The sequence below is a fragment of the Cricetulus griseus genome, assembly GCF_003668045.3.
Source record: "Cricetulus griseus strain 17A/GY chromosome 1 unlocalized genomic scaffold, alternate assembly CriGri-PICRH-1.0 chr1_1, whole genome shotgun sequence".
Lineage (NCBI taxonomy): Eukaryota > Metazoa > Chordata > Mammalia > Rodentia > Cricetidae > Cricetulus > Cricetulus griseus.
In genome coordinates, this window is record NW_023276807.1 from 155,042,599 (window position 1) to 155,070,206 (window position 27,608).

A 27,608-nucleotide genomic window follows, 5' to 3' on the forward strand; every position below is an offset into this window, starting at 1 on the left:
CAAGCACTCAACCAACTAAGTCACATTCCGAGCCCACACCTAAATGTCTCAATAGATAATATGGAAAATAGAAATAACGTATACTAATTTATTCATTTTTCTCACATTACGTCTACTTCAAGAAAATTTCCTAACAGTTTGAGAATAACAAATAAAGCAGGTCCCACATATATAATGTACATGTGATAGCAAAGAGGCTGAGAATAACAAATAAAGCAGGTCCCACATATATAATGTACATGTGATAGCAAAGAGGCCTAATCAAGTCTTAAAAGACCAGGAACAAAACAATTAGTCCTTTCTTATACTTAGTGTCTATGAGAGTCAATCCAACTTCATATAATCAAGACAAAACATAACTGAGGGTTACCCAAGTTTAATCTCCATCTTATTTACTACAGTTTGTGCTAGGGATCAAAACCCCTTCTTCACTTCTGAATAGCATCAACAGAATGAAAGACCTTTTTTATCCCTTTAGTGCCTGTTTAATCTCTCACAGTACCTAGGCACTCTGCTATTTGTCAGGGTTTCATTTGTATGCTCCAGCACAGTTTGGTCACACAAACAAAAATATTCATGGCATCAGAGTTCATGGGATTTTTACTTTATCCAATATTTTTAGAGGGATTGTATGAGAGGGAGGGATTCTTAATTTTTATTGAAGTACCTGCTTGACACAAGCAAATTTCTTAAATTAACTTCAATAATTATGTCAGGAAGAAGTGTGATAATTACCATTTTGTTTGTTTTTCCCATCGGATGCAAAAATTGTTCTCCATCTAGATAAATCTCAAATTTAACTAGTGTTGGCCAAAAATGCAAAAAAGAAAGCCTCAAAATAGAAACCAGGTAGACAAAATGAAAAAAACTAAAAACAAAACAAATAAACAAACACCAACCAAAAAGAAACCAGATAGACATGGAGATTTAACAATTTGTAAAAACTGAAAAAAAATTTTTTTTAAGATTCATGTATTTTATGTGTGAGTGCTTTGCTTTAACTACATGCATGTGTTCCATATGCATGTTTGGTGGCCTTAGAGGCCAAAAGAAGACACTGGATCACCTGGAACTTGAGTTAAGGATAGTTGTGAACCACCACGTGGGTGCTAGAAACTGAAGGGAGAGACCTTTGTAAGAGCAACCACTGTTCTTTACTGTGGAGCCACATTTTTAAGGAGCCATAGTCAAATCTTTATATATAAACAAAAGTTTTTTTCAATTTATGTAAATTCTCAGTTAACTTACATGACTGCTGGTTAAACAGTATCATAAGTGAAATAATTTCACCATCTATAACTTAATATCCAGTAAATCACAGTCGCACTTGGGTACATAGTTTGGACCCATTTAATTTGAAAATGTTTTGAAAACAAGGAAGACTTAACTTTGTGTAAGGGCCCATTCTTGGTCCCCTATAAATCAGAACATACTTCTAGCCAAATAAAATAGTCTCAAGATCATAATCTCAAGGGAAATAATACATATCCAATGCCAAGTTTTTATTGAATTCCACAGTTTGATCAACAATATAAATGGGTGGGATTTTCATAGTTTTAAAAGAGGCTATGCAGCATGAATAGTATCTTACTGAATGCAATAGGGCACACTTGTGATTCTACCTACCCAGAAGACAAAGTCAGAAGATCATGAGTGCAAACAAGCTAGGGCAAGACTTATAGCTAACAAACACACATAAAACAGAATAAGTACAACTATGATTCTGGCTCCTAAATCTTCCTCCGACTTAGCCAAGCAATGTAATAAATAAACAAAATGATTAATCTGTTTCAGGACATTAATGGTAGTGACATGGCCTGAGGATTAGGTAATTTCTTTGAAATTTTCCCCAGCAAGTTTCTAGGACTAGACAGAGGATTCGGTGATTAAGTGAAACTTGTTGCTCTTGACAGAAAACCTTGATTCAATTCCCAGCACCCTCATGGCAGCTCATGGCCGTCTGTTCCAGGGAATATGATGCCCTTTTCTGGCCTCCAGAGAAACCGGGAATGTTTGTGATTCACAGAAAAACATGCAGTTCAAACACCCACACATAAAAGAAACAAATAAATAAAAAATTAAAATAAGCCTGAGCATGGTGGTACACACTTTTAATTCCAGCACTTAGGAGGCAGAGGCAGGCAGATCTCTGTTAGTTTCAGTGCAGCTTGGTCTATAGAGTAAGCCTCTGTCTAAGGATAAACAACCAAATCCACATATATAACAATGAACCAAGAAACATTTTAGTGAAAAAGGAACTCTTATAGCTTGGTTTTATCAATGGTATATGTACATTTCTTGAAATTATAATTTATAAAAATCTGGTTTTAAGTTTTAATAGCATATACTTCCCTCACTCCAAGTATTAATCAAAATATTAAAATTCACCCTGTAAACATTTTCTTACTCTTACTTTAGCCTTTTAAATAGTCTCTCTTAACTTATACTTAGCTTTTCTTTCTTTTCTTTTTAATTTCACTTCATTGATTGCTTGTGAGTCAAGGTCTTCTGTAGTTCAGGGTGGCCTTGACTTATGTAGCCAAAAAGGAACCCCTTGGTCCTCCTCCCTCTCTATCTTGCAAATCCTGGGACTTGTGACATCATGTCTGCCACCTTTTGGCCTTTTTCAAGATGTAACAAGCTAAATTTGCTAACCCCATCTTGCTCTGGGATTTCAGGATCAACTTATATTGTATGCGAGGTGCATGATACGCACGTGCGCGTGCGTGCATGCGTGCATGCGTGCGTGCGTGCGTGTATAGTTTGTGTGGGAACACATGATATAGCATTTTAGGGAACAACTGGCAGAAGGTGGCCTTCTTCTTCCACTATGTGTGTTACAGGAATGAAACTGAGGCTATTACACTTGGTGGCAAGCACCTTTAACCACTGAGGAGTCTTATCATCCTGAATCAACTAAATTCATTCTATCTATCTATCTATCTATCTATCTATCTATCTATCTATCTATCTATCTATCATATTACTATGCAGCCTCCAATGGCCTCAAACTCACAGAAATCCACCTGCCTCTGCCTCCTGAGTGCTGGGAACTAATTTTTAATAGAACTGCTCACTTAACATCTCAAGTTTTCTCAACCATAACAGTATCTTTTGCATTCTTTTCTTCACCCCTACACATATTCCTTTAGAAAATCCAAATAAAGTGTTTCTATCACACCTCCATGGAATGTTACCAGCCCAAATCACATAAACTCACTACATATTTCCTCATACCATAAGTAATAATCTTAAAAAACAATATAAAGTCAGGTATGGATATTCATGCCTATAACTCCAGCTCTCAGGAGGCTTAAGCAGAAGGACTATTGAGATTAAAGCCAGCTTAAGCTATACTGAGACCCTATCTCAAGGGGAAAAGTTATATAATGCAACTAAGATTATATAATGTATAGACGTGTGTGTGTGTGTGTGTGTGTGTGTGTGTGTGTGTGTGTGTGTGTGTTGTGTGTGTGTGTGTGTGTGTGTGTGTGTGTGTGTGTGTGTGTGTGTGTGTGTGTGTGTGTGTGTGTGTGTACGTGTGTGCTCACAGTCCATGAAGTTACAGCACCACCTTTTACTGAGGTTAGGAACTCAACCAGGACTTTAAGCACTCCATCACTGATCTATAGTCCCAGCATTTTCTTTCTTTCTTTCTTTCTTTCTTTCTTTCTTTCTTTCTTTCTTTTTTTGTTTTTTGTTTTTGTTGTTGTTGTTGTTTTGTTTTTTGAGACAGAGTTTCTCTGTGTAGCTTTGAAGCCTATCCTGGCACTCGCTCTGGAAACCAGGCTGGCCTGGAACTCACAGAAATCCTCCTGCCTCTGCCTCCGGAGTGCTGAGATTAAAGGCATGCGCCACCACACCTGACCAGCATTTTCTTTTATAAACAATCCATTATGTATTTAAGAAAATACAAACCAATCCTAATTTTTGTCCTACTGAGACAAGGTGGCATAATGAGACTACCTTCAAATTGTTACATAATGAGCCTGACCTTGAACTTGATCCTCTTGACTCTAATTCCCAATAGCAGGGATGACAGTTGTGGTTTCATTTTAATATTATATAAGTTACTTCTTTGGCATTCTAGTACTTTCTAAACTAAAATTAGACTTTAGCTCAGCCAGGCCTGTCATTAACTATGAAGGGCCAGGATAACCTTGAACTCATGTAATTCTGTTGTGAGCCACTGTGTCTGGCATACTAGTTTTTGAAAAATGGATGTTAATTTTTAATTGTATCTGGAGTCTTTGACAATGCCATCTAAGACGTTAGGATCACTGAGGGTTAACATTTGTAGGTGATGTCATTCCAGTGTGACCATCTCTCCTAATGTGGAACTTACCTGTGCATCAATATCAATGGCAGGGTAGATAGGTAGCATGGCTGAAGGAGAGATGATGGGACTTGGAGTTGGAGTCTGAGGTTGGGAAATAGAAGCAGCGATACTGTGGGTAGGAGTGTTTGACATTGCAGATGCTCTTCCACTGACTGCTGTTGAACAAAATAACTGCACTTAATAAGGATGAAACATTGTTAGGAAAGAGTAAGAAATGTTTCTTATAGTTTTTAAAGCAAAATGTCTGTAAGACACTATTATAACATTAATAATTAATTTTATTAATTTTGGTTGGATAGCCCCAAATCAGAATAAATATTGAGTAAACCACTTCCCATAAAATAATCCACCTGAAAGACAAAAATATTTTATGCACTAAAATTACACAGAAAAGGAATAAATGATAAAAATAATCAAGAATAAAAGGGGGAAGAGTGACCTCTTTTTAAACTTGCCAACTTCACACCTTATATTTTAGAGTCAACAAAAGTTACTTCACTGCTGGAATGGAAGATCCTCAAAGGCAAACTATTGAAAACACCACACATTTACTAACCACAACAGGGCAATAGTAACTTTGAAGACCCTGGTGTGACAGTTTTTTCAAGTAGAAAAAAATTGATCCTCACACAGACATGTATTTTCTTACATCATTCTGAAAGGAAGAAAATGTCCCACAATCAACTTGGTAATCACACTGACTTAGGACAAAATTAAGATTGGGCTAGAAATAAATATATTCACACAATCATCCTCCTGATATGGATTCTTGTTCTTCTATGCAGGATTCTTCTGTAATCTTAGTTCACTTCACCCACATATATGATTTAAATAATGGCTAGTTAGAGCTATATTTGGGGTCTGAGAATAATGCTAAAGACAAAGGCATAGAATAGACTGAAAATTAGCTTAAGGGACTTTGTTCTCTCAATAACTCAATTCTCTAGTTAACATGTGAACATCTTCCTCTTTACCCACAGTAAGAATGCACTTGCATTAATATTAATTTCTGGACAGTAATCTCTGAATAGAGTGCAAATGTGTGTTTCCCAAGTACTGTCAACTACATTAGACAGAAAACAATTATAGATTCACAGCTGAATCTGAAACCAGGCAAAAGAACTTATCTTGCCAGGAATAATAGTAAAATTGACCTTGTAACAGTTATAAACATGACTATCAATTAAGATATACTTTACATAAAATCTTTAGGAAGGGCACAAACATACACTGTACATTATAGTAACACACATTCTATAATCGTACATTTTTAGTCCACTTAAAAGTCAAAAGAAAAACAAAGAACAAAAAACCAAACAAAACATCTGAATCATGAAGGAACCAGATCAAGAGGGAGGAGCACGTGCCACTAATTATGTAATGAAACTATTTGATAGTCTTATTGACTTCTTTATAGATGAGGTTCCAATCTTCTAATCCTGATTTCCGGAGTCTACCTCAGATTGCTAGGATTGCAGGCTCATGAGCACACACTGATTTAAAGATCAAATAATTTCACTGAAAGTTCCTATACGATACATAAATTCCAAAATTACATTAAATCTACAGCTCTTAAGATAGGTTCCATGTTTAAGATGACTGAATTTCTGAAATTGTTGCCTCCACCCTATCAAGTGTTGGGATTATAGGAGTGCACCACTGGTTTTATGGAGTGCTACGGATCAAACCCAGGGTGCTTCATGCTACACAACCTCTATACCAACTGAGCTATCCATCCGTGGCCCTCACAGATTTTTACTCTATTAATTTTAATGGGTTAAAAGATAGATAAATGCCTAAATGTTAATCCATATTCCAACTGGAAGAATATTATTTTAAAGAACCTACTAAAATTACTTTTCTTGTTGTGGGGTGTTTCAAATTAGTTGTTTTGATCTTCTCATCTAAAGTATTAAGGAAAAAAAAACCCTCATTTCCTTTGAAACTGTTTTATCAAGAGTTAGTAACTGTTCATCATTCAACCATGTACTACATAAATAAAAGGGCCAAGCTTTAATTAAATATCTAAGTAACCAAAGAATTCTAGTTCTAACAATTTATTTTTCTTTACATTTTAAAATTCAATTTAGAAAGGGAAAACTGAATGCTTGACAAGCTTTAACAGTAGAAATGAAACAGTGTAATCAAGACAAAACAAGGGCCCGTGTTAAGAGAGGTTAAACAAGTGCTCAGTTTTGATTTGGCGAGTATGGGAATTAGGAAGGTTGAAGACTTGGCCAGCTAGATACCAGAAGAAAGAAGAGCATCATATGAGAAACCTAACAAATGAGAACTAAGGAACAGCGGGGATGGTGCTTGGGGAAAGAAACCCAAATGAGGCTGAGTTACACAAGAAGCCCAAAATAAGAAGTGGAAATGATCCTGAATCAACTGAAATGACAAGTATAATCAGAAGTTACTCAAACAATGAGAATACAGAAATAAATTGTGTGTGCTTGTATGTGCACATATATGTGCCGAGCATGTGAATATGAGTGAGATACTAGGTAGGCATCATCTGAAGGTAGACAGTAAGATTGTTTTTAATTCTGTGCTTTTTCCATTGGGTATGTTTTTTACCCACATAGAAGAGCATGATATAGCAGCCTTTTTAGAAAATAGCAAATTTGTCATAATCACTGAAATCTTATGTTCATTAAAACTAAAAACTTGAAAAAAAGAAAAATATTTATATGAAGGAACAACCTTTAACACATAGACAGAAATCTTGAGCATAAATGAACCAGTAAAAAAAACTGCTTTACAAACATCTGATAATTCTCATCAGAACTAAAAAATGTTACAAACAGCAAATTATTGACAACTACCCTCAAGTACATTGGGTAAACTCTTGATAGCATATCAAAAACAACTTTCCAACAGTCATTGGTATAGCACATGCCAAAGCTTCATTTCATCAATAAATAACATGTAACTCAATAGTCCTCTGGTAAGCTGATACAATAATTATTATCTAAGTTAATGGACATGGAATCAATTTTGGATTTATAACTACTGTGAGCTAATTATCATACAATATTATAGCCCTTAAAGTTTATTAGATATCATAATCAGTTGGTGATGATAGGGACTTAAGTCTTCTGAAAATTTATACTTGCATTGAGATTGTTACAATTCTTATTAAGTAAGTCACTAGTAACAATTATCCTGGTGTAGGTTATTTTACTCTTAAGATTAGTAGATTATTTTCAAACCACATATGGCTGACAAGATAACAAAAAGGGGGGGGGGACTGGAAAACTATACCAATTTTCGAAATGCAAAATCTACCTCATTACCTGTTTCTCAGTTTCTGAATTACCTCATCCTAAGTATCTAAATGCTACAAAGCATTTTCTTCAAAAAAAAAAAAGTATTATTATATGACTTTCATCATAATGTTTCCAAAATAGTTTTAAAATTAGAAATAGTAAATCATCCAGGTAAAAAACAAATAAATAAAAACAGAAGAAAAATAATCAAAATTCAACAACTATTTACTCCCTTTATTCCCCCCTTTCCCTTCCTTCTCAGGTTTCTTTCCACAAGAAGGAAAAATATTTTAGTTAATAGAGCATTCTTTATGCCCCTATGAAGTCTCATTGTACTGTTACACAATTCACAAAATCAGTCCCAAATAAACATTAAAACTCTTCTCAAGTTGCAATCCTCATTGGAATAGAAGAAATCTTTCTGACTACACATTTAAAACATGTTGTCCACCATACTGTTAGGGGAACACACCTTCCCATAATACAGTCAGAAACAGACTATACATTAACATTCACAGGGAATAAAAAAAATCACTGACATACAGAATCAGACCCTACTTGGTTGGTACTTTATTAATGTTGTAAAGGTGTTTGTTTTGGTTGTTGTTTGCTTGTTTTTAAATAGCCATCATCAAGTTTGTTACATTAGTATGTAAAGTATTTCTTTTGATCACAAATAGACTTCCTAACATACCCTAATACCTTTGTACTTCAACTTTTATCAATTTTCCTTTTATCGGTGTGAATACAGAAGCAAAAATGCCCAAACCCAACCCCAGTGTTCTGAACTTAAAGTGAAAAAGAAAACCTCAAGTAAAAACCAAGACTCAACCAACTACTGAAAAATGTGGATTCCCATCCTATTGATCTAAGACAGACAGATGTGGTCACTTGTATTGTATGAGCTAATCTTTAATTTGACCTGTAGCCATCTGGTTAAAAAAAATTATGGCACACTCTTACTCGCCTTAAGCAAATCATATTTGATACCTGCTCATAACAATATAAACCCACCTGCCATGATGTCATCCAGCGTGTCATTGAGGGTCTGAGCAGGGCTGGCTACCATTAACCCTTGTTGTGTTTCAGTGAGAATTCCTTGCCCCAGCCCTGCCAACTGTGCTTGGCCCAGTACTGGCTGTCCAACTATCACTCCTTGAAGTTCTGTAAGATTTGCGATGGACCCTGGAGGCAAGGGACCCGCTGCCAGAGGCAAAGCTTGAGGCATCGCCAGAGGCTGGATTGGTGCAAAACCCATTTGAGCAGCAGTCTGCTGGGGTTCATCTTTAAGCAAAACAGGCTCCACTTGCTGTAACCGTGCATAGTCTCCCTCCGAAAGCTGCTCTCCAACCCCAACAGGAGTAAGTAGTCCCAGGTGTTGGCAAGACTGCTGCTGCTGCTGCTGAAGTTGAATTCTTTGAGCTTTAACTTCTAGATACTGTTTTTTCAGTTGCTGCTGAGTTTTCAGTTGTAACTCTCTTTCTACTTTCTGCAGCTCCTCCAGAATCTTTTGTTTCTTCTGAATTTGTTCTTCCCTCGTTTTGTTCAGCTCCTCGATCTTCTCCTTGGTAAGTTGGTCAGCATGAGCCAGCTCCAAGGACTGCAGCTGTGCATTTTTTTCTATGGCTTCTTTTATCCTCTGTTCCAGTTCTGTTAACTTTCCCTGAGCCTCTTCTACAATGCTCTCTGGAGACTGATTGGTGATGTAACCCTGTACATCCTGGCTGTTTGCTGGCAAATGGCTGTTGGACTTTTGTTTAGAAGCAGCTGTGTGAAAAAGAAACCCCCTCAGAAGTGCACATGAATGGCATCCTCATTACAGAGTTACTGTTGGGAGGTTTAGTGCCAACAGTTATGCACCAAGGTATCATATCCACGAAGGTGAAATGTACTTTTAAGGAGTTAAACACAAGTCCACCTTCTCTATCATAAATATAAAATGTATGTATTTTATGTGCATAGAGTAATCTCTGAAAGTAGAGTTCAGAATTTATAAATACCACAAGGCTAAAACTAGACAACAGAGGGATGAAAGCTTGTGACACCTAAGTGGTGCAGTTAAAGTCAAGTCTAAGGCTATGTGCGGGCATTTCATATGGTCAGAATCAGAAAAACTGATCATAAAAGCAGAAAAATAAAGCTAAATTATTAAGGTGTAGAGAAAATTTGGATGTCTATATCAAGATTTTCCACACTTAGTAAATATCTGTGCCTTTGATAAACACACACACATACACACAGAGAGTGCCCAAACCAATGAGATATACCAAGAAATTAAAATCCAACTAAAATATATCTTTGTTGGGACCTACTATCTTCAAGACTGACAAAGCAAAGAGATAGAAATCCACATAGTCACACAGCTACCTGGCCAATAGAGAACTGGGCTTTAGTTTCCCTGAAAGAAAAGACGCTGGGCTACGCCATCCTCTGTTTCTTCTGATAGCCATTACACAGATTGCTCTGGCTAACGGGTTTAGCAAGCAACCGAAAAGGATGCCAAGACAATAGGCTAGCGGCAGTGACCGAAAAGACCTGCTGGGAATACTTAGTATATGTGTTGATAAAAGAATATGGTAGCCAAAACCAAGATGCAAAAATCAGTTTCTTCAGGTAAAACTTTTCAAAATAAAAACTGATTCAAACTGGTAGATGTCATGTTTGGGGACATACTTTAAGAACAGGCATGGTATGACATATACAAGTCAAAAAATGGACCTTGGAATCCTAGAAATAACAAATGTATCTTACGTATCTTTGAATTAGTTGAGGAAAAAGTGTCCTAGATATAAATCTGTGTTATACCCTTTCAATTGACTTCTAATATTTGATCCAACTTCTTAATCTTTAGGCCTGATGTCACTACAAACATTTAGGTATGGTAAATAAAAATGATCAGAATTGTCATCCAACTGTATCCAATTTAACATGAATAAAAATGACTACTCATTGGAGGAAATCGTGAGTAATTAGCACTCCATTAAAAAGAGCATCTGAGTTTCCGGAGTCTCTCAGTACCTAGCTTCTCTCCCAGAAAGTTGTTTTTTTCATTGATTTAAAACAAACAACAAACAAAAAAAACTTTAATGATACCAACTTAGTAAATTCATTGTTGGTGAAAAATAATTTTGAACGGCTAGTTTTTGTATTCTTATTTTCACCTGGACATGTAAGAAATAGTCTTTAGAAGCATAACTGACCTTTATTCCTAACGGGAAGAGTGGTAGCAACATTTGCAGGTGGTTTGTCGGGCTCCTGAGGTGGGACAACCATGGGCAGTGCTTGAACTGGTACACGAGGTGCCTAAGAAAAAAGATAATAGTCATTTCTTCTTTGGTACACAATCAATTATCAAGTTAATAACTTGCAGAGTTGTTAAGCATACTTAGTTTGCCATTTCAGACAATGACACATTTACATCAAATTATTTTCCTTTACATACTTTGATTTTTTTTAAAAAGTAGCTATGAATTCCTGTTATTCTGACCATAATTCAAAAAAGGAAATCATAATCCCACCAATCTAGAACATCATTGATATAGTAAATGTATATAGCCCTTGGCATAATTATAAGGAACTTCATTTCAAAAACGATAATCTCATTTAAATGAATATTATAGCTAAAAAGGAATATAAAATGCTGTAACTTTGAATCTTACCCTATTTAAATCGTGGGATGGGGGTGTTAGCTGAGTGACATCTGGTGGAGGGGCTGAAAGGAGATTATTAGGATAGTCTAAAAGATAGCAAACAACACTTGTATGGCCACCTTTGGCTGCTTCTATCAACATGGTTGAGCCATCCTACAAGAACGAACATAAGAGAGAAAAACAGTTAGCACATTAAGAAACCTATCAAGTCTCAGATAAGTGTAAGCCAAATATCTAATAAAGAACAGTTTTTTTTTCTTCTATTAAAGCTAGGTAACTAATACCCAGAATGTCATTACAAATAGAACTTACATATGTTCAAGACAAAGAATTCATAATACTACCTTAACCATTTGAGTTACCTACTTTTAAACGGTGGGTAGGGTCTGCCCCATGAGCCAAAAGCAGTTCCACCACTGCCAGATGACCCCCTGCACAAGCCAGGGACAGCACAGTATGGTCATTATTAGCTGTGGTTCGATTCACATTTGCTCCTAAAACAGTCACGGAAAAAAATACATTAGTAGAGTGGTTAAAAAATTTAAAATTTATTAATTTTTAATTTATATGTATAAGTGTATACCGGTGAATTTATGTGCCCCAGGTGCTTGCAGATGCCCTGGGAGCCAAGAGGACATTGGATCCCCTGGAACTAGAGTTACAGAAGACGGTAGGCTACTTAATGTGTGTGCTGTGAACTGAACCCAGGTCTTCTGGAAGAATGGCAAGGTCTCTTAACCACAGGTTCATTTTTGCGGCTCGAGTTGTGGCAGAATGTTATACATCATTTAGTGCTTATGTACACATACATATATACACCCATACATATGGGTACATATGTGACATGATATCCATATGGAGGTCAAAAAACAACTTTGGAAGTTAATTTTTCTCTTCCCACTATGTGGGTTCCAAGTCTTAAACTCAAGTTCTCAGGCTAAGCAAAAAATACCTTTACCCAGTGATACTCACTGACTCTAGATAATTCAGGAAGACTAAAGCAAACAGTGCAATGAAACCTCACATACTCATTAACCAGTTGCACTGATTATAAACAGCCTCTCATGTTTCACAAAAATTCTCTCCTATACAGAATTATTCTAAAGCAAATTCCACAGAAATATGATACATTTCTCCCATAAATATTTTAGCATGTGTAAGTACAGTAAAGAAAATACAAGGTTGTATTATACCTAAGGCAATTGTACTATAAGTAAAGTACAGGGGCAAGAAAAATGGCTTACTCAATGCCAAAAATACTTGAAACTTTTCAGGGAAATCCAAGTTTGGTTCCCAACACCCACACAGAGCTCAAAAGCACCTGTATCTCTAGTTCAGGGGGATCTAATGCCCACTTCTGGCATCTATTGGAGCTGCACTGAGTACACAAACCCACAGGCCAATAAATAAATGAATGAATGAACACACACAATTTTAAAACATAATAATTTTTTTGAGGGACAATATCGTCTTCCATAGTGTAAATACATTATTATAGAAAGATCTAGTAATGTCTTCCTCCTTTCTCATTAGGAAATACCAGAGGAAAGAGAGCAGATATGCGCTCGCTCTCTCTCTCTCTCTCTCTCTCTCTCTCTCTCTCTCTCTCTCTCTCTCTCTCTCTCTCTCTCTCTCTCTCTCAGCTACATCCCTGACTTGGATTACTATACTGGGTAAAGTGCCAACTGGAAATTGCAGGAAGAAAGTAATCATAAAAAAAAAAAAAAAGAAAGAAAAAAAAAGAAAAAGAAAAGGCAGGGCAGTGGTGGCACATGCCTTTAATCCCAGGACACAGGAGGCAGAGCCAGGTGGATCTCTGTGAGTTTGAGGCCAGCCTGGTCTACAGAGACACTTCTAGAAAAGCCAGGGCTACACAGAAAAACCAGAAAAGGCAATACTTATAGATAGATACATAACCAATCTTGAAAATGTGTCACCACTATTTTTTTTGTTCCAATGTTTACCAACTTGTCCCGCAATCATTTGTTGGAAAGTTTATCTGATTTGTTAATCTGTAAGAAATTTCAGTCAGGTCTGTGATTTCTTTAGTGTTTTTGTATAGAACAAAGAGTAGACGCTTCCAAGGTGGAGAAGGCCCTCCGCTATCAGTCATTTCTGTTCACATCTTTGCTTTTACAAGCAGTATTTAAAACTGCTATAAAAAGTAAAACCAATCTTGAAATCAATTATAACAGAGCGCATATAGTAAATTTTGAAGTAGCAGTTTAAAGGAAATAATGTGTTTATTTGGTCAGTAAAGAATTCAAAAGAATAACTGCTGAGTATGAATGAAAATCTTCATGTACCTTGACATGTATCACATTTTAATTCTGAATATTTTCTTCATTCAATTTAAAATCATCTCACTATCTTTTACTAAGAGGACATGGGGGCGGAGTGGGGGAGCAGGAGGAGAGAAGGGAAAGGGAACTGGGATTGGAAAGTAAAAAATAAATTATAGAAAAAGGAAAGAACAACATAAAGTCGGAAAGATGCTTGGCCCAAGTTCTTCAGTGGCAAAAAACTAAAACCCATGTTTGAAAAAAAAAAAAAAATGCTGCATTACACTAACAGAATAGAATTTAAACATACAATATTTTACAGAGTACCTTTCTTTTTAAATGTTCCTTCACAAGAGCACTACTTAGTATAATATGTAATAGCCTTTTTTTTAGCTCACAACTATTATATACATTATGAGATGTTTATTACTAATCTTAGTAGCATCCCACCCCCATGTCATATAATAACCACAAAATATTCTTTAGCCTTCAAAGTCAAAATGCCTTAGCATAGTACCAGGAAAAGAAAAAGAAAAATTCCTCTACATAAACCTACCTTTACTAATTAAGAACTGAACTGTGCAAACATGACCAGCTCTTGCAGCTTTCATTAAAGGAGTTCTTCCACCTTCAGATTCATGTTCCTGTTTTAAAACAAAAACATTAAAGCAAAACAAAAAAACCCATATTTAATTGCAAGGGAATACTTAATTGCCCTTTTCATAAAAATAAAAAGTAGATTAATTCTGAACCCAAGTATAACATTTAATGAGCAAATTGAGAAAAATACACTGTCACCTAAAAAACAGATATGCCCTTTACTGTAATAATTTAAAACCTCAAGTAGGGGGTTAGTAGCACACATCTGTAATCCTAGTTACCAAAAGCTACAGTAATAGTGTTGCAAGCACAGCATGCTGACATCCTTGCTTCAGAAGAACACTGAAATGACACTTAATCTAATTAAAGTTGGGAGTGTTTCTTTTCTCTGCAAAAATGGTTGTAGAACTTGAACATAGGATGAATAGTCAGCCTGCTCCCCCTTTTTAATGGTGAGATCCTGCTACAGACCACAGGCTTACACAGAACAGATTATAATCTATACACCCTCTCCTCAAACTCACATTATTTTCTCAAAGATTCTCATGTAGCACAGGCTTGCCTCAAAGGTCACTCCCTAGTGAGGCTCAATTGAACTCCAGTATCCTGAGTGCTAGTGTCAGACAAGATTTTCCCTCCACACCTCCAAACAGTCAGACAATTCCTACACTTTTGTTCCAATTATATAGCTCTTTTGCCCAGGCCCCCCTTTCCAAACTCCATCCTGGTAATGAACTACTATGTCGAATGACTACTTACATCTTTTCATCTTCATCACTCTCTGTACATTCCCTGTGACATCTCTTAATATCCCACACTGAGTGCACTTACCATCTATTTTACCCTCTTTACTTTCAGGGCAAAATTATTAAATATTTATGTTTTAATACTTTAACGCTCAAAACACAGTAAGCAATTTTTTTCCAACCTATAAAGAAATGCTTCTAAGTCACAAACAATTCTTTCTAAGGGCATGGGATTAGTGAACTGAACAGTATTACAAAAATAAGAACAAAAAAGAAATAATGTTAAAAAAATTACTATGTAACTTTAAATAAAATCAAGGAGAAAAAAAAAAAAAAAAGAACCAACAAAGTGAGAAGATATGCCTTTGGATTAATTTTTTGGCTTTGTTGAAGAGGCAGGGTCTCACCATGTACTCCAGGAAGGCCTTGGGACTCTGGACTCAAGTAGCTTAGGGTGTCCTTAAACTCACGGGCATCTTCCTGCTTCAGCCTCCTAGGCGCATAGGCATGTGCTACAATGCCTACTTCATATTATTTTTATAAATAAAGATTTAGGTGATACAGCTTACCAGATCTGCACCTGCCTGAAGTAAGACGTCCGCTACATCCGTATGGCCATTTTCACAGGCATATGTTAAAGCTGTGTCTCCTGTTGCTGTTGTGGCATGAACATTAGCTCCTGTAACGGTTAAAAGTGATTGCTATTAAGCCGGGAAGTGTGGGGCACACCTTTAATGCCAGCATTCGGGAGGCATAGGCAGGAGGATCTCTCTGAGTTCAAGAACAGCCTGGTCTACAAAAACGAGTTCCAGGACAGCCTCCAGAGCTACAGAGAAATCCTGTCTCCGTGAAAAAAAAAAAAAAAAAAAAAAGAAAAACACACCAAAAAACAATTTTTTTTAAATGAATATAAACCTGGTACTTCAAGATAGCTTACAGTTCCTAAATCAGACAAAATAGATCCATTTCTAGAACGAATACATTGACAACATCTTTATGAAAGTCTTCAAGAAATAGCTCAGGAGGTAAAGGTATCTGCTATCAATCCTGATCTGTCCCTAGGACCACATGGTAGAAAGAAAACTGAGTCTCACAAGTTGTCCTCTACCTCTCAACACCTAAACTGTGGCATGTCTGCATCCACACATACACAAATAAATGAAGTAATTTTTGAAAATAAAATATATGAATAAAAGTACTTAATGTTAAAATTGCATATACTTACTATGAAAGGTAAATTATTCAAAACACACAAAGCATGTCCTATCTTTTCAACACATATTCTGTGTACCATAACAACATACAAAATATTTGTACTGTTATTTTTATTTACATCATGCAATATATCCCCAAATACAAAAATGCATACCTGCAGCTAGTAAGTATTTAACTAACTCCAGGTGGCCCTCTTGAGCAGCTTCCATTAGAGGGGTAGAACAGCCAAGTTCTATATCAGCTCCAGCCTTAATGAGAAAGTCTGCCACTTCTAGAAAACCTCCACAGCAAGCCAGGGTCAAGGCAGTTTCTTGAGTTTCTTCTGTCTGTGCATTGATATTTGCTCCTAAAAGAAAGATTCTACTTAAAGAAAGTGCAGGAATTTACTCAGATATAAACAAAACACAACTGTTTTCTAATGGCCTATATCGAAAGTGACCAGAAGTATCTCTTTCCTATTCTTTGTAATGAAAAGTAAATGGGGAAAACCCACATTCATTCATAAGAGGATATCTTCTATATGTAGTTGGAGTATTTGTCTAAAAAGGTACCAGTTATGATTAACAGTATTAAAATTACCTAATTCCTTTCTATACGAATTCAAAATGGAGAGTAAATGTACTAATGACATTAGCTAACATTTAATAAGCTGTTACTATTTCCCAAACAATATTAAAAGTATAGACTCTTAAGGTACATTTATTTACATAATTTGAATTTAGGGAGGGGCAATACTGGAGAATGAACCCATGGTCTACCATATCAGGCAATTGTGTGGTATTGGATAGAGATCAAACCCAAGTCCTTGGGAACACTGAGTAAATATCCTACCACTGAACAGCATATTCCTAAGGCCTTAAGTTGGTATATTTTCACCAGCATTTTACATTAAGGTGAACAAGCTGAGGTTATGTTCACTTAATTCACTTGCCCTAGCAATACTACCATAACCATGACTGATTCATTTGGCACCATTTGATAAGCACTGTTGTAGCTTCCCTCCTTTCCCTTTCTCTCCTCCCCTTCCTCCTCCCCTCCTAATAGAAACAAAACTGCCAGAAGTAACAAAATTGTCATACAGTGTAAATGATTCACATTTAAAAAGTCTGCTACGCTGTGGTGACACACAACTTTAATCCCAGCACTCAGGAGGCAGAGGCAGGTGAATCTCTGTACGTTAAAGGCCAGCCTGACCCTACAAAGCTAGTTCCAGGACTGCCAAGGCTAAACAAAAAGCAACCCTATCTTTAAAAAAAAAAGAAAGAAAAAGAAAAAAATCCAACACCACCACTAAAAAAAGTCTACTTCAAAACCTGTATCTTTACATTTCCAGTCAATAGAATCTCTAGATAAAAAATAAATGTGATGTGCCATTTGTGTTAAATGGACCAGATTTCACAAGGTAAAAACAAAATACTATTGAGAGAAAATATAACACTATAAATATAGGAGATTATTGTCTAAATATAAAATATTTAAATTACCAGGTCATTTCACTTTTTCCAGAAATTCATTATGACCTAAGCCCAACAGTTTCTGGTGTGTGTGCACCTGGCTTCGTTGGTTTTGAGTGTTCTTTTGTTTTTTTTTTCTCAGTGTCTCCGGAGGTAGGACTGACCAGATGGCATCAGCTTCCTAAACACTGTGATTACAAGTGTGTGCTCTCTCCCCACTTGGCCCTGTACATCCTCTCATCAAGCTAACACTCACAGCAGTGTTGCCCATGTTGTTCCACTACATGCTTATTCATGAGTTAGTTTCCAACTCCAAAGAATTCCCTCACCGTATTAGGCTTAGAGAACTGTAGTACCTCATATCAACAAATGTTGACATGAACCTTGATTTTCCTGTTTGTTGTCTCACAGCCCATGACTACATTGAAGAAAACTCTACTGAGCCATTTTACAACAGACAAAAAAGACATTTGGAAGCAACAGCTCAGTGTAAATATACTAAGGAGGTAAACTGAAGTTCAGCCTTAACAAAGTCTTGTGTTCTACCGATTTATGATTTCGTAACTGCTACAAATGCTTACCTTGGCCTAGAAGTAACGCCACCATTTCTTCATGTCCTTCACGGGCTGCTTCCATCAAAGGTGTATAACCTTCATCATTGACCTCTTCCAAGCTAGCTCCTCTTTCAATAAGTAAGGCTGCAAGTTCCACATGTCCCCCACATGCAGCCAAAGTCAATGGTGACTCAAATGAATCAGCTGGCATGTTCACTTGAGCACCACTGTCCAGAAGCAACCTAGCTACTTCAACATGGCCATCCTATTCAAAAGCAATTAAAAAATTCAATCAGCACCACAAGAAAAAAAAAAATTCTCAGTTACCATTCAATGACATTTACTGACCTTTACTCAATAGAAAATAAGAAGTCTACATCTGGCAGTTTGATAAACATATGTTATGTGTTTCCTGTACTCTTTATCCTACAGAAGCTTAAGCTTAGAGTTAAGGCAAATAGAGAAAAATTGTGTGTCTAATCAAGAAACTTATCAGCCACAAAAAGACAAGTGGAAGTAAATGAATATAGGCAAACCCAAGGCCACAGAGAATCTTCAGAGCATAATGGGACACTTAAATGACAAGTGACAAAGCTCAGGTACAGGAAAAGCTAATTTTTCATAAGATCAAGAGTGCATAAAATTTTAATTTAGCAGGAAATAGTTATTGAAGCAGTGGAGAAAAGGGGAATCATGTGTTAAAGGAACAAAATGAGTACATGATGCTTTCTTTGTTGTATATGTAAGCCCCAGTGAAAAGACAAAAAAGGGAGCTTATCGTATTACTGGCAACTACTCAAGAATTTCCATTCTGTTTTTCTTTCAATGAATAGTTTCTTTTAACCCTTCATATACTTCAATATACTGTACCTTGCTCTGAATGTCACATGCAGTCAGGTCTAATAACACAACACACCAGATAACTCTAATGTCTTATTTTCATATTTATATTGCTATTTTTGCAGTTTTGAAATGCTTCCCCATTTAGTCCAAATAAAATACATTAAAGCTTCAACTTTTTAGCAAGATCTCCTAAGTGCCTGACCTCTACTCATATACCTTTTATTTACATCTATCTACCTATCTATATCCATCCACCCATCTACTATTTATTGAAACCAAGTATTGTGATTATAGGCATGTCTACTATCCATCCACCTATCAATCATTTACTTATTGAGACTGAGAACCAGCATTATGGGTATATATCTCCATTCCCAGCTATTTGCATTTATTTATAAAATTTCTAGTGCATATGGATTAGATCTATAGACTATCTATCCCTCCTTAATTTGTCTGTCTAAATCCAGAGTATTTTCATAGGACAAGGTAGCAACAGTGACTGAATTTCCTTTAACAAACAGATTGTTAAAATGGTCAATATTATTGCTGTTTTAGGGTCTTATTTAATCCTCATGAGAACACCAGGAAAAAAAAAAAAACAATTATTTTACAGACAAGGAACTCAAAAGCTCAAAAGAAATTTACGCATGTTCAGAAGGGAAATGTTATTAAAACAAACATAGGGCTGAAGCACTTTATAAGTCAAGTACTAAATGATGACCATTTCTCTTAAATCTCTCATAATTTGTTCAGATACCTCCCCTTTTATATGTTATAAATTAAATATAAAAGTTTAAGGATATTAATATATTTGATTTCCAAAAATAAAATTCTAAAATACAATTCTTTTTATATATTTTTTAAAGATATTGTGTGTTATGTGTATATCTGAGTGCTTTGTCTGCATGTAAGTACCCACTGAGGCCAGAAGAAAAGTGTAACATCCCCTTGAAGCTAAAGTTACAAGCAGTTGTGAGCTCTGCGTTTGAGTTCTGGGACTAGGCACAGGCAAGAGCAAGTGCTCTTACCTGCTGAGTCATCTCACCAGTTATGTGTGTGTCTCTGTGTGTGCTCAAGCAAACATATACACACATTTGATTTTTTGAGACAAGGTCTTTCTACATAGCCTAGCTATCCTAACTCACTATGTAGACCAAGTCATCCTGAACTTCATGGATATCCACTGTCTATGCCTCCCTAGTTCATTATATTTTGACAGGGTCTTGCTATATAGCCATGTTTGAATCAGTACTCACTATGTAATCTAACCTTGCCTCAAACTAAAAGCAGTCTTACTATTTCAACCTCCCAAACGCTGGGATTGCATGAGATCACCAAGTGCAGCTTAAAAATAATTATTCAGCTGAGGTTCTGTTACACAATAAAGAAAAGAAAAATAGAGCTTTTTACATCCAAGGAAAAGACTCTTTATTTTACAGTAGTTCTATGTCTCCACACCTTGTATGAAAATGTACTTTGTATATGCATTCATCCATCTTACCATGCAAGCCTCCATTAGAGCAGTGTGCATTTCATCTGTTTTATGCTCTTGATCAGCGCCTGCTTCCAAAAGAAACCGCACCATCTCTAGATGTCCTAAATCAAAAGTGTATTGGATTACTTATACTTATTTTCAAAACCTATTTTTAAAATCAAAGTGATATATAATTTTTGGTGCATATTGCATTAATTAGTGGAAAAACCTGTTTCTAGTCCTGGCATGGCCCAGTCATAGAACACAGCTTTAATCCAAGAGCTTTCTGCTTGAATATTGTAAACAGGATTAAATAGTAAACCATAGGCCTCTTCCAAGAGGCAGAGCAAGTTGACAGGAAGTAAACATAGGATTATTAAGTTAGAAAAAAAAAATAGAAAGAAGGAGTCAGGAGGACAGATAGAGAGGCATACAGGAAGTAGAAGGGAGGGACACTGAATTTGAAGAGATTGGTTTTGAGAATGTAGGAAACGGAGAGGCTTTAGAAGCAGGGAAGTGTCAGCTTCTTGCTTCTTCTGCCTGTCTGAGCTAGCAGGCTTTCAACACTGGATTTGGCTCCTGAATTTTTATTGATAAAATTGAATGACTGGGATTTTGTTGAGAACAGATAGGTGCAGACAAATAGTGTGTATGTAACTCTTTATGAAGCTCATTTAGCACACATGATTTTGTTTTTAGATTTTTGTTAGTTGTAATTATGTGTCTGTACGTGAGAATGCAGGGCCCATGGAGACCCAAAGAGGCTATCAGATCCCCTGGAGGTGGAGTTATGAGCTTCCATGTGGGTGCTTGCAAACTGAACTCAGGTCCTCTGCAAAAGCAGCCATCTCATTGCCCCCTCCCCTCATTCATTTTTCAAGAGCCAGTATTGCCTGGGATGAAAATCATTCAAGCTATTCCACCTACAAGTTCAAGTAATTGAAATGACAATAACCACCACACCAACTTTCAGGAGGAATAGTAAACCACGTGTATAAAAATATTCTTAAAACATGATTTAACTTATATGTATTCCTTTACTTAGAGATAAAACATAAGATAGAAACACAGGTTCAAATAAGCCTTATGTTTCAGTTCAAGTAGTAAGCAAAAAGTAGAAAACCAATTATTAAATAGGACTTTGGATACCATAAGAGAGCAATAAGAAATGAGTGATAATCAATTTCTAGCCAACTAGAATTAGACAACAAAGAAAAATGTAGTATAGTCCTAGATGAAGAGCTAAAACAAGATTAGTAAGTACAGCATCTACTACACCTTGGTTTAGCTCACTATTCATATCTCCCTTTCCCTTTGTAATTTTCCCATTCCAAACATCTACATAAATGCTCAATCTGCCTGACTTCTAAACCTTGTCCAGTATTGTTAAACTACCTCCCAGGAAATCACATGAGAAACAGAAGCAAACACTGATCCCTCTAAGTATTCAAGAAGTACTCCACCAGCTTAATACTTGCAAGCCCAACCTTAGTTACCATTTCTAAGAAAGCAGAGCAGGCTATAAACAAAGGGTGAGAGACTAGTCATGAGTAGTCTCATCACAAAGCTCTCTGGCAAGCTGGGAACCAGTTTTGGGTTCAAAAGTGTGTACAAAAAGTGTATAAAATCTCCAGGTGATGGTGGCGCACAGCTTTAATCCCAGCACTCCGGAGGCAGAGCCAGGTGGTCTCTGTGAGCAGGAGGCCAGCCTGGACTACATATCCAATTCTAGGACAAGCTCCAAAAGTACAGAGAAATAAACAAACAAACAACAACAAAAATGTGTATAAAACCATCCAAAAAAAACTTCCCAAAGTTTAACTCCTCTAATCCTTAACAAAGACCAGACACTATGCCTAACTACCAAAAAGGAATAGGAAACTGACTGACTCCAACTGTGTTTTTTACCTGAAAATCTGCTAACATCAGACATCAAAATTAAACAACTTAAATTGTATCCATTTATATATCTAAGTATTATTATCTAATACTTTTAAAGGAAATGAGTTCTAAAGACAATACAAGATCTTGGCCACTCTTAAACACAGCAGAACAAAGAAATGGCAAGGAAAGGACTGGGATAAGGAAAAAAAGACCAGAGTGGGAATCTTAATTACTCATTTATTCACAAGCTTATGCAAGTGAGGAGTCAACCTGAGGGTGAGTGCCTCCTTAATTTTCTATCTGCCCCTGCAAAACCTTTTACTTAATAATGAAGATCAATATTGGTGTTTTAAGAACTAAAATGTGGCATGGGAATAGAGATATAGACACCAAGTTGCATGGCTAATTTTTAAAGTTCCTAAAATTAAAAGAAAAAGAAAAAAACCTTATTTTACAACCACACATTTGTCATACACTTGGATATGAAAAATATGAGGTTGTGGCTCTTTTAAAAATCTCTACTATTGATTACATGTAGGAGGGCCTGTCTAACACACCTAAGAATCGATATTCTGAGCCAGGAGTGGTGGTGTGCACCTTTAGTCCCATAGCCCAGGAGACAGACGTCTCTGAGTTCGAGATCACCCTGGTCTACAAAATGAGTTCCAAGAAACTCAGGACTGTTACACAGAGAAACCCTGTTTCAAATAAACAAAACAAACAAAAGAATCCATATTCATATTAGTAACGTTTCAGACTGGTTGGCACAAGGTAAAACATTTCCAATATGCAAAAGCATCATGAAGTGTAATCACATTAAAATTATTAGCTTGCTCTGATAAAACTGCCAATTTCATTGACAAGTATTTACAATGCATAGACTATACATTATCATTTAAGTTTTAAAACCAAGTTTATTTACATTTAATGACACTATCTACTACTATGTTTTGTTGTTAATCTAAAAACTGATTTTAGTTTCATTATTTTATTTCAAAAAAGATTTATACTATACCTTTATAACAAGCTAATGTGAGGGCACTCTCTTTAAATTCATTGGAATGCGTATTGATGCCAGCTCCATTTTCTAGCAGCAACCTGGCCACTTCCACATGCCCAGCACTTCCAGCTTCCATAAGAGGAGTATGACCATTTTCATTATGGTCCTCAATACTAGCACCGGATTCCAAGAGCACCTTTACAACATCTACATAGCCTCCAGCACAAGCGTAAGTAAGGGCTGTGTTGCCTGTTTAGGTAAGGAAACAATGAAAAGACAGACATTAACATTACACACACACACACACACTCACACACACACCTCAGACCAGTGAGATACTTCAGTGCATAAATGGACATACCACTAAGTCAGATAACCCGAGTTTCATACCGGGAACCTATATGGAGAAGGAGGAGAGAACTGACTCTAGCAAGAAGTCCTTTGACTTCCCCCAAGTGCAAATGTGCATACATACACACACAAATAAAAATGTAAAACTTTTTAAAAATGAAATTATCAAATTGGCATTTAAAAGACTTTTTCTTTCGGTAACAATTTCCTGTCCTCCCTTTCTATTTAAAAACAGTATTGTACTGTGTCTGGTGGTATAGATTATAATCTCAACTATTAGAAGGCTAAACCAAAAGAAGTAGAAATTCAAGGCCAGCCTATACTACAAAGTGACTTTAAGGAGAGTCTAGACAACTCTGTAAGAGTCTTAAAATAAAAAGTAACAGGCCTAGGAACTTAGCTCATTTAGGGAATGTTTGCCCAGCATGTGCAAATTCTGGGGTCAATCCCTTGTACTGCCAAAAAACAAAAACAAAACACAGGACAGATTATAGAAAAACCAGATACACTTATCAAGACTGGGGAATTAAGATTTGACAGGGAAGCCACACTCAGAATATATAAACAAAATGGGTAACAAAACAAGACCGAAACAATAATTCCAACAGACAGACTAACATCAAAAGAAGAAATCTCAAGAGTCTGAGCCCTAGACCAATAACTATAGACAACTATAATGAACGCTAACAGGGAGAGATTCAGCATTTCCCAGATATAAGCCTAAGAAATTATCTAATAACAAGTGATCAGCCCTAAAATCAAATACAAACAACCCACACTAAAAGGACTCAGTAAGCAGTATTTATATATTCATGCACATAAATGTAATAATTAATACATAGTAAAAGAGGCTGTCAATCTGAGAGGGAATAACGGGGGGAGGGGGAAACATGGGAAATAGAGGGACATAGGAGGGTTTGGAAGGAACTGGGAGGTGATAAAGGGAAGACAGGGAACATGGAAGTAACTAAAAAACAAAACAAACAGAAAAAAACAAACACTTTGGAAAACTGTAAATGAGCTGTGCAGTTCTTTCCTGAAACATTTTCCTTCCCAAATGATATAAAAGTTATAGCTAATTTTACTATGTACAATGTTCCATAAAACATTATTATTAAATAAATGTCAACATATATCGTACCCAAAACCTATCATATATCACCCACAAAATAATTGACCAATGTCAAATAATTTTTAAAATGATTCATATTTTTGTTTTTAGAACATGTTACGCAGTTCAGGCATGCCTCAACATATAGCAATCCTCCTGACTCAGCCTTCCACATGCAAGAATTACAGATATGAGCCAAGACAATGAGCAAAAGGATCCCTTCTTTGTGGTTAAAAACTTGCCATGTTAAAAGAAAGCCCAACTTGATAAATGAAAAAAAGAATTATATATACTTCTTTTTAAAACATAACTAAATTTATTATTTTTTTAATCTGAGGAAAACTCACAAAATACAATTTCGTACAATGTTAGACCCAAGTTTGACCCTACCTCCAGAAGAAGAAATTAATTTATGCCAAACTAATGCCCCATTGGACATGTTTTTGTAGTTCTTTTTCCTGAGCCAAAGTTTAGCAAAATTAGGGGCTCATGGTCTAGTTGCTCATCCTATTCTTCTCACATCTTGCATTAATAGTAAAAAGGAAGCCAGGGTTTGAGAAGTGTAAGCCATAATTCTCCACTTCTACAGAGTAGTCTTTCAAACCCAGTCCTTAATATAGTTTAAAAGAAGCTAAGAGTGTCTCATAAATATAACAGGAAATGTTTCTTTTAATACTATTTTATATCTCATAGAGACTTAGGTAGTTATGGAGCACTTAAGTGTTGTGGATTATTAGTTTAAGATGTGTTACATTTGCTTATGCTGTGGAACATTTGTTTTAATGATGCAAACATTTTATGTTTCACTTGTTTAACTCTGTGAAGCTGTGTTACTTTGCCTATCTAAAACACCTGACTGGTCTAATAAAGAGCTGAATGGCCAATAGTTGAGCAGAAAAGGGATAGGCAGGACTGGCAGGCCAAGAGAATAGGAGGAGAAACCTGGGAAGGGAGACAGAGGAGTCAGAAAAATAGAGGAGGACTCCAGGGGTCAGCCACCCAGCTACACAGCAAGCCACAGAGTAAGAAGTAAAGAAAGGTATATAGAAACAGAGAAAGGTAAAAGCCCAGAGGCAAAAGATAGATGGGGCAATTTAAGAAAAGCTGGGTATAAATAAGCCAACGTAAGGCTGGGCATTCATAAAAAAAAAAAAAACAGTAACACTCTACCTGTTTAATTTCAAAGCTGAGTAACAGGCCCCCCAAAAACAAAGATTGAAAAAAAAAAAAGGAAAAAAAAAACCCGAATGACACTTAAGTGAATACATTCATAAGAAACAATTATTAAAAGGGATGCTACTAGCTAATGAAACTGAAAAAAAAGTATCCATGACCTGTTGAAGATTGTGCATTGACATCAGCTTTATGAGCTAGCAGCAACTTCACGATTTTGACATGTCCTCCATTAGCAGCAGCCATTAAAGGTGTAATGTCACCTTTGATTCCCCTGTCTTCCACATTTGCATGCATTGCCAACAAAACCTTGACAAAGAAAAAATAATTTATATAATATTAAGCACCCTGAAAGCTTTCATTGTATTTATTTATATAATACCTACTACTCTAAAGATTCCTATGAATCAAAAACTATACACGCTGCATGTAACAAGACTGTTGGAATTAGCTTAATAGGCAAAAGGGTTTAATCTTTTCCTAATAAAAACAGATTTCTTTTAAAGGCTTATTCTCCTAACACAAACCTGTGCAAGCTCATAGTATCCAGCGGAACAAGCTAAACAAAGGAGGCTCTCCCCTTCCTCGGTGTGTTCATTTACACTTCGACCTTCAATGAGTAATTTCCGCACAGCATTTACATCTCCTTCTGAACAGGCCTCTGCCAAACTGCGGCTATGGCAAGAAGAACAGCATCATCTCAGGGGATGATATAAAAATCTGCATTTCTTCATGTCATTCTACATTAATCAGTATTCTAAAATGTTTTCAGTTATGTACAATCTAATTCACAGTAACTACTAAAATCATATAACATAAAAATCCAAACAAAAATATAACAGATTAATTAAGCTTTTGTTCAATTGCTAAAAATTTTATGAAATTAAAATATAAAATGGCTAAGACATTAATTATGAAATCCAATCTGAATTCTTCCATCAAGTAAAAGAATATCACAGACACAAGATCGGAGTATGTAATGTTAATAACTGAGTAACTGGGAAAATATTTATTCAGGCAATCACCACAGGTATCAGTCCTCCCCTTCTACCATGTTGAGACAAGGTGTTGTTCACAGCTACAAGACAGACTAGTGGGCCCTCGACCTGGGAATTCTCTTGTCTCCACTTCCTGTGTCTGGCTTTTGTGTGCTCTGGGTACTCCCACTCGCATCCTCACCATTACAAAGCCAGAACTTTACCCACTGTGCAATCTCCCTATACAGCTTTGTGCTCAGTTAGAGGAAGAAAGAAGTCAGTATGAACTGAAAGCTGCAACACAGCAATAACACTTCTTCAGATGTTCTGTTTGCGCTCCAGACTTTATATATGAAATATGATTTTCATTATATAGCACTAGAAAATATTGAGGAATTAACTATAATATATTGAATCCTAATTAATACTAAAACCATAAATACAAGGGATGAGACACAAAAACAGTCTTGACGTAGCATTCACTTTATAAAAACAAGATTTAAATTTTGAAACTTCAGAAAACCAAAACCTCATCTTCTAAACTATACACATGAACTACAAAAAATACAATAGAATAGCATTTACTTCTTTGTCACTAATAGATATGAAAAGCAACATAGACAAATGAAATTTTTTCTGAGGTTTAAGACTTTTAATATTTATGTGTGCTTTTGTATGTATAC

General features: G+C 36.1%; 1 protein-coding gene across 1 annotated transcript in view; it reads right to left on the bottom strand.

Annotated features, from left to right (window-relative positions):
- The window catches only part of Ankrd17 (ankyrin repeat domain 17), a 136,235-nt gene that overhangs the window by 46,980 nt on the left and 61,647 nt on the right, over window positions 1–27,608 (bottom strand). The window contains 13 exon segments of the mRNA XM_027388365.2: window positions 4,346–4,494; window positions 8,626–9,378; window positions 10,812–10,914; window positions 11,271–11,414; window positions 11,628–11,755; window positions 14,100–14,187; window positions 15,459–15,568; window positions 16,259–16,450; window positions 18,140–18,377; window positions 20,457–20,551; window positions 23,329–23,562; window positions 26,110–26,257; window positions 26,476–26,623. Coding sequence (XP_027244166.1) covers window positions 4,346–4,494; window positions 8,626–9,378; window positions 10,812–10,914; window positions 11,271–11,414; window positions 11,628–11,755; window positions 14,100–14,187; window positions 15,459–15,568; window positions 16,259–16,450; window positions 18,140–18,377; window positions 20,457–20,551; window positions 23,329–23,562; window positions 26,110–26,257; window positions 26,476–26,623 — 2,530 coding nt within the window.